Source organism: Spermophilus citellus, assembly GCF_964194105.1.
Source record: "Spermophilus citellus genome assembly, chromosome: 7".
Lineage (NCBI taxonomy): Eukaryota > Metazoa > Chordata > Mammalia > Rodentia > Sciuridae > Spermophilus > Spermophilus citellus.
In genome coordinates this window covers 116,128,585-116,141,590 of record NC_138188.1, presented here as the reverse complement: position 1 = coordinate 116,141,590, position 13,006 = coordinate 116,128,585, and the positions used below count along the sequence as shown (strand labels likewise).

The following is a 13,006-nucleotide window of genomic DNA, read 5'->3' as shown; positions in this document are numbered from 1 at the left end:
AGGTAGAGAATTTGTCATGGATGGATTTATTCTTAGTTTTCCTAAGTCCCATTTCTCTTGTACTCAGGCAATTTTATTAGTAAGGGTAGAGACTCTTTGATAGATTAAGGAGACATTTTCTTTGTAGAGCAGCAAACAAAGGCATAAGAACTTACACACATTATTTCTCAGTTATATTTTAAAAAATATCTCTTAGATATATTAGTTTAAATTTATTACTATTCTCTTTTCCCAAAGGTTAGGAAACACAAGTGTTCTGTGGAGGACCAGAGTGATGGAAGCAGGTTGTTAGGTTCCAAAGGGAGATTTTTTTTTTTTGAAACTTTCCACTGCAGACATTATTAAGGTTATAAGGTTTTCCCTGTAGGTCACCTATGAAACACTGTGCAACTGAAGTTTTTCCAGGGGTGAGAATGGACTATTATTGCTAGAGGTCTTTTTTTTTTTTTTTTTTTTTTTTTGAGACAGTGAGGAAAGTCAACTTTTCTTTGGGGTCTAGAACCCATTTTTTGAATACGTGTAACCATCTTTACTGCAATTTAATTCCATTGTCAACTTCAAAGACCTAAGGCACACTTGTCTTACCACAAAGGTGAATTTAATTTACAATAATTTGTTTATTGGCTGGATGATCTTGCTCCAGTCACTAACATTTTGCTTTGGTTTCTTCATAAATAAAATGAAGATGTTCATAGCATTTTTTTTTCAGTTGGTTAGGAGGAATAAGTGTGAAAGTACCCTGTGTTGTAAACCACACAGTGCTATATTTCATCTGTGGCTGCCTATCATACTTTCTTAAGACAAAAAATGTTTCTGGAGTATCTTCCTTGTTCTTGGTATTTCAGATCTACAGAATTAACAATAGAGAGCATAATCCCTGCTCTCAAAACAATGAGTGTATAGTTCATCTGCTACTAATAGTATTTACATAAAATAAAGACAATTCATAAAATTCTACCCTTCCATATAAGGGAAAACAGATACAGTTGAAAGTTTCAAGTGAATTTCTTATTAATCTAGGCATGTTTATGATGGGTAGTGGAAGCTAGTAAAGATTGAGTCATATGAATTATAGTTTCAGAAAGTGTTGGGGTATGGATAGAAGAATGACAGAAAGGAAATGACTTTTTCACTTTTCTTATTTGTATGGAGTTAACTGAGAGTTTGAATTGCATATTACTTGGATAATGTGGAGAGTATCATGTAGTCATTTCTTAGGGCAGAAAAATTTTGGGTTTGTTTTGGTTTGAATGGAATGATTAATTTATGTATACTCATTCTGTGTACTTGACCTAAGTTGAACATTGTTGTTAATAGGAGTATAACTCAATTCTTATTTAGAACTTTTAAACTTTCAAGCTGAATTAGTTTAGCAAATTGTCCCAACTAAAATTTTTTCCCGTTAGTGTTGTTAGGTTAAGTGCTGATTCTTGGCTAAAATTTAAGAATATGTGTATTTAGTGGAAGAGTAAACCGAATTCCTGCTTAAGAGAGAGAGAGAGAGAGAGAGAGAGAGAGAGAGAGAGAGAGAGAGTGTTAGTTTATGTATGCATGTGTATATATGTAGTTGTGATAGGGGTACAAGGGAATGTTTTTATTTGTTCATATAAGAGATAAGGGGATTCAAAGACTGTTTTACTATATAACTTTTAAATCTAGATCACCTCTCTGGAATAGGTTTTAAAGAGAATATTTTGTTTCTGAGGAGGAGAGAAACTTTTTTAAAGTGAACTTTATAAAATAATATTCTTAAATATATTTCATATAAAATGTAGTCATGTACTTCTTTCTTGGTGTATAGAAAGCTGAGGAGATCATAATCTGGTACTGTTATTGACTAAGAAAACATTTTTTTTTGAAATACTATTTTAGGACTTTAAGCTTGTTTTCATTGGATCAGAAATTTAGGAGACATACAAATCAGTGATGTTTACTTTTCTGTTTTCCTGTAACATATTGGTTATTAGAGTATAGAAAACATTTCCATTTTCCAGGTAATTTCCAAAGGAAGGGCAGGCAAAGGGTGTTAATGTGTAGAAGGAGTAATAGCAGTCTGTACCCATGTAAATAGGAGGCACCATAAATATTTGTAGGGAGAATTTTGGAGTGGCTGTGTCTCCCCTAAAGAGATAAAGTTGACAATCAGATGCTTTGGGAAAAGAATAAAGACACAGTAGGAATTCAAGTATAATAGGAAGATTTTTGGTTTGTTTTAGGTGAAATGTGGTGGTAAATACCAGATTTTTTTTTTCGTGTTATATAAACTGTGTACCAGGAATTCTTGTGGTGTAAAGAATCAATTTTCTCAGTGCGGTGCACAGGGCCTTTCTGTCTTATCTCTTGATGTGATTCCCTTTAAGGAATCTTTTGTATGTTTCAACACAAATAACTTCAGGGCATCCTATGTGTCTTTGTACTCTTGTCTTTTTTCCATAATTGATTCTTCTTCCATAAATGGTTAACACTTTTGTCCATAAAAATTTTAACCTCCCTTTGAGATCCATTTGCACATTAATTAAAGTTTCCTGATACACTGTACCCAAGTGACTCTCAGTCATCCTCTCTCCTTATACCCACTCTCAATTCACAAGTAGCATAACTGCTCCAATGTTTATGCCTTCAAATAATTTACTTCAGGTCTTTATTGTAACATCTGTCACATTATATTATACTATTTTACCTTTCTGTCGTCTCCATCTCTGATGATTTGGAATGAGTTATTCATCCTGAAAAGAGCTCAGCACATGTTTATTGAGTGAGTAGTTATTAAGTGCATACTGTACTTATTTATGTATTTTGGGAGAATCTATAAATGATTGAGAATTATCTTTCTCTTCAAGAAAAATGGATAGGGGATGTATATATGAATGTATTTGTGGCAGTCAAGCCCCCCTTTGCATTTTTGATATTTACTTGGCTTAACATAAACAAATTTGCTGTATAGTTGCATGTATGTATTGGATTTTAAAAAATCACTAAACTTTTAATGAAAATGGGAGAGTTTTAGTTTTATGTAATTTATTATGAATTATTTTATTTAAATGATATTTGACAAAATTTACAAGTCTGTGATGCTCTCATAATGGCAGAGATTTATTTTGTTCGTGACATTTTTAATTTTTGTGTCTCTGGAGCTCATTCTTTGACTTTATTGACCAGGTCTTCTTTGCTCTTTTAAAAATTTATGAGCATTTCCTGAAGTCATACTGTACCATTACTAATTGTGTAGGAGGTGCAGAGATCATCCCCACAATGTTCCTACCTTGTAAGAAATTCAAACTGGATGGAGAAACACCTGTGAACTCCAGTTGAAGGACAAAATATGTTTCCTTCTGTTGTGTTTTCCTTAGCAAGGATGCAGAGTTGTATAGTTTTTAGTATTCAAAAGAGACTCAGGCATAACACCCTAACTTTAGAAAAATGTTTGGGACACAGGAAAGAGGTTTCAGGACCATTGAGGCCTCAGTGGGAAAAGGAGAATATTGTGAGATTTACTATGTTGAGGAAACTCATTTTAGCAGCATATTGGAGGAATATAATGATGGGGTTGGCTTGTAGAAAGATCAGCCTGAGTTCTGGGTGAGAGTAATGAACCTGGGAAGGATGGGAAAAGTTAGAGACATGGGAGCAAGAAAGCCCCAGTTCCAGTGCTTTATCTTAAATGTACTTGCAAGGAAAGGTGGTGAAGTAAGTTTATGCTGTTTATCTTTATAAACTATTTATACTATTTATATCCAAGTACTATAGGTGAGAAAAGGAGCAAAGTTCCATCCTGGTCTAAACCTGGCCTGGTTGTGATGAGTTTTTTGTAATGTCTTTCTGGTTACTGATTTACAAAGTTGACTGGATGTGTGACTGTTTTCCAGCGTGTATTAGAGTAGTAATACAAGGAGTACAAAGGAAGATCTTGAAGCAGAGGGGAGGAAATGGCAGATTGCAAAAATGGCAAATAATAGTTTGGTGTAAAAGAAATTATTTGAAACTCCTAGTGAACTCTGAAGTGCTATATAAGTCAGTGTTTCTCATGATACAGCTGTCTCTGAATGTATGGGGATACATATTTCATAACAGTTATTGAAGATCTTCTAGAGCCTCTTCCAACACAAGCCCTATTCATATCTTGTGAGTACAAGATCAGCTGCTTCAAAATATGTTCTCAAGATTTAGGGTCAAATCACAATAACTGAATATACTTCCATCCTCCTGTTTGGACATTAAAAAGTCATTAAGAAGAGTAATGGTAAGGCAATCAATTATTCTTCAACTGTTATGACATGCCAAACCATGACTTCATGTTTGTGGTTTACAATATATGCTGTACATGAAATAAAGAAGTAGATTTAAAAAATAACATTTAATTATGGAATTTAAAATGTAGTATATCAGACATTACAAAAAGCACAGGAAATACAAAAACTCAGGAACCTAAGCTGTGTTGGCAGGGGGTGGAGGCTGGGGTGGTATATAGTTCAGTCAGGCTACAATGCACGAGGCCCTGAGTTGATCCCTAGCATTTCAAAAAATAAAAAGAACACAACTACAATAACAAAAATCCCCAAGAACCTACCATCCAAATTAAATTAAGTAGATGTTAGTATTTTTTTTTTTATTAATTCCTGTTTCCTTTATGTTTTTAAAGCAGAGGAACAGCATATACAGCTAAGACACTAGTACCTCCTTTCTTCTCTTTCTAGCAATAACCACTATTTTGAATTCAGTTTGTGCCACTGTCATATATTAATTTTTTTACTATAGGTGTAGCTATCCATGAAATAAATATATGTATATTTAATGGACTAAAATACATGTAAGTTATGTATTTATATCATAAAAGTTTTATAATTTTTATTTTAGCATGACATTAAAAACACATCAAGAGTACTTTTGGCATAACTTGCTTACCTAAAAACATAAATGAAGTAGCTTCTAAACTTTTTTGTCTATAATCTACAGAATGATACATGTTTTACATTGTGACCTAGTACATATCACTTACATTTGTGTATATTTAGGTGGATAGCATGTATATAAAACTGAAAAATAGTTTCTCCAAACCATAGTCTCTTGTGTATGTGGTATACTTTGTCATTTTGTAGCCTACTTATTTATTTTCTTGAAATACATAATATCTTTATTTTATTTGTTTCTATTTCTATGTGGTGCTGGGATCAAACTTGAGTGCCTCAAGTATGCTAGGCAAGTGCTGCCACCGAGCCACAACCCCAGCCCCAAGCCTATTTATTTTTAAAATACTTGTCTCAGACTTAGTAAATTGTTCTTATGATCTAATAATAGTGTGGCATACATGATTTGGAAAATATTACTCTGTCAGGAAGAGTGGGTAGACACCTGTAATCCTGGCTATTTGGGAGGCTGAGACAGAAGAATTTGCAAGTTTAAGGCCAGCCTGGGCAATTTAGTGAAGCCCTATCTTAATAAGTGAAAAGGGTTGGGGATGGAGCTTGGTGGTAGAGTGCTTGCTGAGCATACATAAGGCCCTGGATTTGATCCCCAACACAGTGGGGAGAGGGGAAGGAAAAGAAGAAAAAAAGGAATGTTACTCTAAGATTAACATAAGAAAATTGATGAACTATAGAAGCATTAGCTTTTCTATTATAATAAAGGTACTTCAAAATAAAATAATATATTAAGATAGCATTTTTTAACACATGATTTGGTTATCTTCATTTGGGTTAATCTATTTCAAATATTTATTGTCTATAAATTAAATCCATGTCTGACTTATCCTGTCTCAGCCTCCCAAATAGCCAGGATTACAGGTGTCTACCCACTATTCCTGACAGAGTAATGTTTTCCAAATTATGTATGCCACACTATTATTAGATCATAAGAACAATATCCAATTTAAAAATTGGATATTGATTTAAGTGTTTTAGAGAGTGAATGTTAGTTAATATAGAATTTCTTCTCTAAAGTCTGTTCTGACCATGATTTACCTAGAATCAAGGAGAGCTGTCAGGAAAGGAAAGGGCTCTTGGCTGGCTTAGACATTGACCGTTGCCCTGTCACAGTGCACTATATTATATGGGTCACCTTGATAAGACTCTTCTTCCTTCTGGCCCTTGGATTCCTCACCTATCAAATGAGGGTATTCACTATCTCATCTTGACAGCACGTTCATTTTGTGAAATATAGAATGATTTGGACCAAGGCCTCAAGTACTAGATTTTTCTGAGAATATATCTGATGAAAAAATAGAGCTTTCTATTGGAATTACTGGTTTTGCAGTTACATTTGAGCAAGTGGTAAGCAGGTCCTATTCAGGTTAGTATGGTTCTTGAGCAAGAATGATTCCTTCACTATAAAAATTTCAGATTAATTGCCACATCACCAAGCTCTCCCTACTCTTTGTTGCATTATTTCTCAGTGAGGAACAGAACTATTGTGATGTACATGTAAACATACTTCAGTACCTAGATGGCAGGGGAATATTCATTCTGTTTCAGCTAAGTGTCCTGAATAGCAAGTCCAGAGATGCAGAAAGAGATCCTAAAACTTCTGAGAGACTCTCAGGGATGGGTTCTTGAGTCTCCTCCATTGCAGTAATTTGAGACTTCAGGGAATTTTCCTTTTTAAACAAACAAACAAACAAACAAACAAACAAACAAAAACGTATGTTACATGATGTTTGGAGTAGAATGAAAACTTACCACCCAACCTCATGTCCTTGAAATAGAATTTTTCATGACTTCATGTTTTGTTTGTATGTTTATTTAAAGAAGCAGGTGTAAACTAGACCTTAGAGACCATCACGTTCCATATTTTTTCTAAGAAAATAGGCCAACAGATGCTTTTGCCTCTATCTTCAGATAGAGGCAAAGTTAGGCATACATTCCTTATTCCTCTAGGGTTCTCATTTTCTTTGGGTTTGTAGATTATATAAGGCAGTTTTATGTGTAGAGAGATCTCGAGACCAAACTCCAATTCCCATTAAAGAATGTGATTATTCTTGAAGTATAAATCTATTTCTACATGTAGGATTATGAATATTTTATTTTTCCTTACAGACATTGGAATAGACATAACTTTTCTAGTAGAGAATCGCTTGAACTGCAGATGACTAAAGCAAAGGCTTTCTTGTGACTCTTTGACCATGCAAGAACTCAGATTTTTCTCAGTAGCAATTTATAAAGCATTATTGAATCTTCTCTTATTTCAGCAATACTTATCCTCCCCTATGGAGGTAAATTAGAATGTCTAGACCTAGAGCTCTGATGGCTGTGATTAATATTATCACTTCAGACAAGGGACCAGGACTAAGTATTTTGTGACACCTTGTTCTTGGCACTGAGCAGACACTATATGGATTTTTGTGAATGAAGACTTTCTACTTTATTAACACTATTTTATGCTTTGTAAGTTAAAAAAATTGGTCATCTCAAAATCCTAGAATTGTTTTAAGTAAATAAAGTTGTTTTTATGTTAAAGTACTATTAATGAGCCTTCCTGTCTGCTCTTCCTCCCTCATGCTCTGCAGTGTGCCGGGATTTTGCTGTCCTGGAGGACCACACCCTGGCTCACAGTTTGCAGGAACAAGAGAGTGAGTAATAGCCCTCATTCCTGTGCCTTCAGATTACCATTTTATGTAGTAGCTTGAGGCTGGTTAAGGTGTGGTAGGGATAGAACATAGTCACTGGGCTACCCTGTACGTTCATTCTGAAGGATTTGTCTAGGCAAATGTCACCTGGATAAAGATTAAATTTTTGAGTGTTTTGAAGTGAGTCTGCTTTCAGGGATTAGAAGATTACTGAGCATATAGGAAGAACTTGAAATTCCCTCCCTTGTAAAAGGGAGCAGTGGTAGTAACCACATCTGAGCTATGTCAGAGGTTGGCATAAGAATCAATTCTCGCCCCTTAGCCTGAACATCTTTTCCAGGCAATGATGGCATCTAGATTAGGTCATAGTGTAGATTTTTCTGAATATTTATGTAGTGTTCTGATGGGAAAATAAATCAAAGTTATGTATGTATTTGTGGGTTCATGATTTGTGAATTATTAATTCTTATACCTATATAAAAAGAATTTTAAAATGCAGCTAAAAATAGAGTATCAACATGTAGTAATAGAAAGAGCATTCGCCCTGCCTTAGAGTATTTGTGTAGAAATCCTGGCACTGCCACTTTGCCATGTGACCAAAGGGAAGTTAAGTCTTTTTGATCTTCTTTTCATTCAGGGAAAAGCTGGGAATAACAATTTCTCTGCTGCGTATTGCACAATGTTATTGAGAACAAAATGAATTAGTAGATGTGAAGCTATTTCTAATGATAAAGCTCTTTTTAAATTTAGTAGAATATTTATTGCTAACAAGTGAAAGCATTATAATTTCTTTCTCCAATTGTTCTGTCTCAAGTTGAGCATCATTTGGCATCGAACATTCAGCGGAACCGTTTGGTCCAGCATGATCTCCAGATTGCTAAACAGCTCCAAGAGGAAGATCTAAAAGCCCAGGCTCAGCTCCAAAAGCACTACAAAGATCTGTGAGGATTTGGGGAGTGGGAAAAAATGGTCAGGACTGTCTGTGCAGCAACTTGGGTGGCAGAGAAGACCACTCCTGCCCCTCTGATTCCTTCTACTGTTAGATTACAAGTCTTGTGGTGACTTTCCAATAGCTTTTTTGACAACTTTTTTTGTTATTGGAACATTTGACTAGGAACATGTGGATCATGGTGAACTCTGACACTTGAGCTATTAAGACATTGGGCCAGTTGGTTGACCTTGCTGAGATATATACACTAAATTTTTTCTTTTCTTTCTTTTTTTTGGTAAGCATATTTTTTTTAGTCTTTGCTATTGAAACTGGGGGAAAAAATCCAGATAATTAAATAGTTAAAAAACATCATTTCAAAGCCATATCATCAACTCTCTATAACCACAGTATAATTGACATTTTAGTGAGCTTGCTGTCAGACTTTTTCTGTACATCTGTGTTTGATTATTTGTAGATACTAATGTCCTAGTCTATATAACATTTGCAGAATCTTGAGGAAAAAAGCCTATCTTCCTGTAGAGTGGCCCCAGTAGGATATGTAGTATGGTGGTGTAGAAGAAGCATGGAGCTTTCCATTGTTGGGTCTGTGGATCAGATTCCCTATGTGCCACACATTTTTGTGTGTGTTCTTAAGGAAATGATGTTATTTCTTTGGACCTCAGTCTTTTCATCTTTAAAATGTGACAGTGTCAACCTCTTTGTGTCATTATCATGAGGATTAAATGAGGTAAAAATATGAAGTGGCTCATAGTATTCAATAAATTGTGTTTATTATTTTGTAGGAAAATGTAGTCCTTATTTTTTGTATTCATATTATTTCATCTTTTTTTTAGTGAACAACAAGACTGTGAAATTGCTCAGGAAATTCAGGAGAAGCTGGCTATTGAGGCAGAGAGACGGCGCATTCAGGAGAAGAAGGATGAGGTATAACTTTGTTAATACTCTTCCATCCCATGCAGGAAGGAGTGCTCAGATCAGGAGCAAATTTTTTTATATTCTTATTTTTAATACTGGGGATTGAATCCAAGGGTGCCCTACTACTGAACAGCTATGCTCTAACCTTTTTTATTTATTTATTTTATATAGTTTTTAGACATGTTAATGGATAATTTGTCATAAGGTGTAAATTAATATCCTGGAAGTACTGAAACAAAGTACCACAACATTAATGGCTTAACACAACAGAAATTTATTCCTTCATAGTTTTCGTTAGAAATCTAAAATCAAGATGTTGGCAGGGTTATGTTTCCTTTTGAGAAGAGATCATTCCTTGTCTCTTCCCAGCTCCTGTTGACTCCTGTTTTTGGCTTATAGCTGCATCATTTCATCAGCCTCTGCCTTTGTTATATGGCATGCTGCCTTCTCTTTCTCTTTTATTTTTGGTACCGGTGATTGAACTCAGGGGCACTCGACCGCTGAGCCACATTCCCTATTTTGTATTTCATTTAGAGACAGGGTCTCACTGAGTTGCTTGCAACCTCGCTGTTGCTAAGGCTGCCTTTGAACTTGTGATCCTCTTGTCTCAGCCTTCCAAGCTTCTGGGATTACAGGTGTGTGCCACTGCACCCAGCTTGTCCTCTCTTCTTATGAGGATACTAATCATTGAATTGAAGACCAACCTAGTATAACCTCAGCTTAACTAATTTATGTCCACAAACACCTTGTTTCTAATTATGGCTGCATTCGGAAGTTCTGGGTAGAGAGAAAGTATTGGGAATACTATTCAGCTCACTAAAGGTTTCTCTGCCTGGGTTATTCTTGCAGATTTAGAAAAAGCAGATTTTGGAGCCTGAAATAGAGTCAGGGATTATTAGTTTTTGTGAGAGGCCAGGAACTATCAATTATTTTCACTCTTTTTCTTTTTTGATGTTTTTACTTTCCTTTGATTTGTTGACTTAAATAACTAATCTGTTTTATTCTATATATGTTTTTAGTTGCATTTTAAAAAAATCTTCAAATGACTGAAATGAACAATAGTGTTTGGTTTGTGAAAAGACTTGAATTTTTAGTTAACTCTTACTTGCTCTGGTGTTATATACTTGAACCACTACATACAAACAATGCACTTCAATTAAATCAATTTTGTGTCTCCCTTTTTTTACATCTATTATGCTGTTCTTGGCTACTGTCTTGATTTATCATTTTTAATAGAAGGTATGATTTGTTATGTAGCCAGAAATAACTTTGAGGGTTTAGGGGGTGCTATTAATAAATAACATAACCTGGGACTATGGGCAAACTGGCACATTTTACCCTATTAAATAAATATGATCATGGTCTTCAGTAAACTAGCCTATATATACTGCTATTTTCACTGAGCCACTCTTGTTCCTCTACCCCCTCTTATTCAGGATCAGATTACTATGAGACACTTGGTTTGAATATATTTAGTTGTTCTAGAAACAAACCATGATTATGTGATAATAAAAACTAAAGTAAGAGAGCTTATTTTGGGTCCTTGTTATCAACACAGGAGGCTCTTTTTTACTACAGGATGTGTTCTTCTGTATAGTAAAAACTGCTTTGAGAATGAAACTGGAGAGTGAAAGGAGTGATTATATTTTGTAGACAGTAAAGCTTCTATTTAAAAAATAACAGAGGAACTAATTGACTTCTAATAAATGCTACTGGTGTCTGTGAGTTTTTCCCTCTCCTTTCAGAGAAAAACAAGACAAAAAGAGAAACTAAAACAGTTTATTTTAGGCATGTAGAATTTAAATAATAAGCAAATTAAGTGGTCTCATGAAATATTATGTAAAATAAGCAAATGTAGTGATTTTACTCTATTTTTCAGATTAAGAAATTAAGTCTTAAAGAAGTTTCTAATCCCAGGTTATAATAAAATGCCAGAGAACTGTTTCTATGATTAAGGTTTCCTGACTGACTGCTTCTGACTTGGGTATACTGTGTTACAACAGAAAGTCTATGGACTTTGGAATTAGGCTGACTTGGATGTGAATTTTAATTCTTAACTTCAGCTGGGTGACTTTCAGCATCTAACTTAACTGTGGAGAACCTCAGGTTCTAAAATGAGTAAGACTTTTTTGTTGCATCTTAAAGGGCTATTATGAGGTTTCAGTGAGATTATGTATATCATGCCTCTGGTACATATGAAGTTAATAATTGTTCTTTTCTCTTTGCTTTCCTGTGAGGTAATTCTTCAAAATTCTGCTCCTTATGACTATCTGGATTTCTCATACAGAGATATATGTGCAAAATTAGAGGAAAATTAAACAGGTTTTAGTGTGTCCCAATATGGTGTGGTTTATGGGGTCTTCAAGCATTTACTTGCCTTTGTAGACCTCCCACTAGCTTTCCTTCCATCACTAGTTTGACCTACTGAAATGTTCCCCCTTCCCCAGTAGAGTGGAAAAGTTAAATGAGGAATACAGTTGTGGAGATTTAGTAGCTAGAAGAGATTAGCCCCTAAGAAACTGCATTCACTTTTTGACCTTTCACCTCATGCTTTAGAAGATGGCTACTGTCAGAATGTCCTTTTGTCTTAGTTGACTAGTACATTATCAATATTAAATGATCAAAATGTACATTAATGAAGTTTGCCATTGAAGGATATATACTAGTGCTGTTTATTTTAGTCCATTGGAAATAGGATGCCTCAAAGGCAGAGGAGATTAACAGTAGTGCTAATTCTTCTGGCCAGTTTTTGGGAAAGTATTGCCTGCTACTTATGAGCAGTCCTAAATATTATACATATATATATGTAAATAATATATATTGCTTCCTGGTAGAGTCTATTTAATTAATAACTTAATCAGCAGTAGGGCTATGGAAAATTCCTCTCTGAATTTTTGCCTAAATCTATTAGAGATTTTTGAGGTTAACTTTCTTAGCTAGTTTATAACTCCCCAAAATACATAGATGTAAAAACCCAAGCCCCTTTCTGTATAGGGCAGAGATTTATTTCTGAACAGCATTGATCATGAGATATAATGGAGTTTTATGGCTTTGTGTGGGTAAATTAGCATTTCCAACTTTGTTATGATATAATTTAATTGCATTAACTCAACACAGATTTAAAGAAAGTAGAATTTCCATTCAAGGAGACAGATGTAGAAAAGTTGGGACTTTTTTTTTTCTGTCTTTTTACTTTATGAACACTTTCCTTTTTTCCCCCTCTTCCTCCTCTCTCTCTTTCTCTTTTTCTTTCTTCTTTCTTTTTTTTAATCTTTTTATGTTATGCCTTAAATATGGTAGTTAAATTTCTCTCTAGGTGCCCTGTTGAAGGGACTTGCAGCTTTTGGGTGTGCAGTACTATGAGTTTGTGATTAATAAAATAGATTACTGCCACTGAGATCTCTCTTCAGTCACACCATAAGCATTTGCCAGTTTTTAGTAAAGCCAAGGAATGCATTTTTGATTGATTTGACTTAGCTATTCTTAAATAAAGCTCTTATGTGTGTGTGAGATTTGGACTTCACTCCAAATATACGTGAATATGCAACTATTTTAGGAAAAGTTTTTTTTATTTTTTATTT

At 34.6% G+C, this 13,006-nt stretch overlaps 1 protein-coding gene across 4 annotated transcripts in view; it reads left to right on the top strand.

The window, feature by feature from the left end:
- Nucleotides 1-13,006, top strand: part of CCDC50 (coiled-coil domain containing 50) — a 66,304-nt gene that overhangs the window by 22,266 nt on the left and 31,032 nt on the right. For all 4 annotated transcript variants that reach the window (XM_081301385.1, XM_081301382.1, XM_081301383.1 and 1 more), the window contains exons 2-4: nucleotides 7,499-7,561; nucleotides 8,373-8,499; nucleotides 9,344-9,434. In XM_081301385.1, coding sequence (XP_081157511.1) covers nucleotides 7,499-7,561; nucleotides 8,373-8,499; nucleotides 9,344-9,434 — 281 coding nt within the window. The remainder of the gene's footprint in view (nucleotides 1-7,498; nucleotides 7,562-8,372; nucleotides 8,500-9,343; nucleotides 9,435-13,006) is intronic.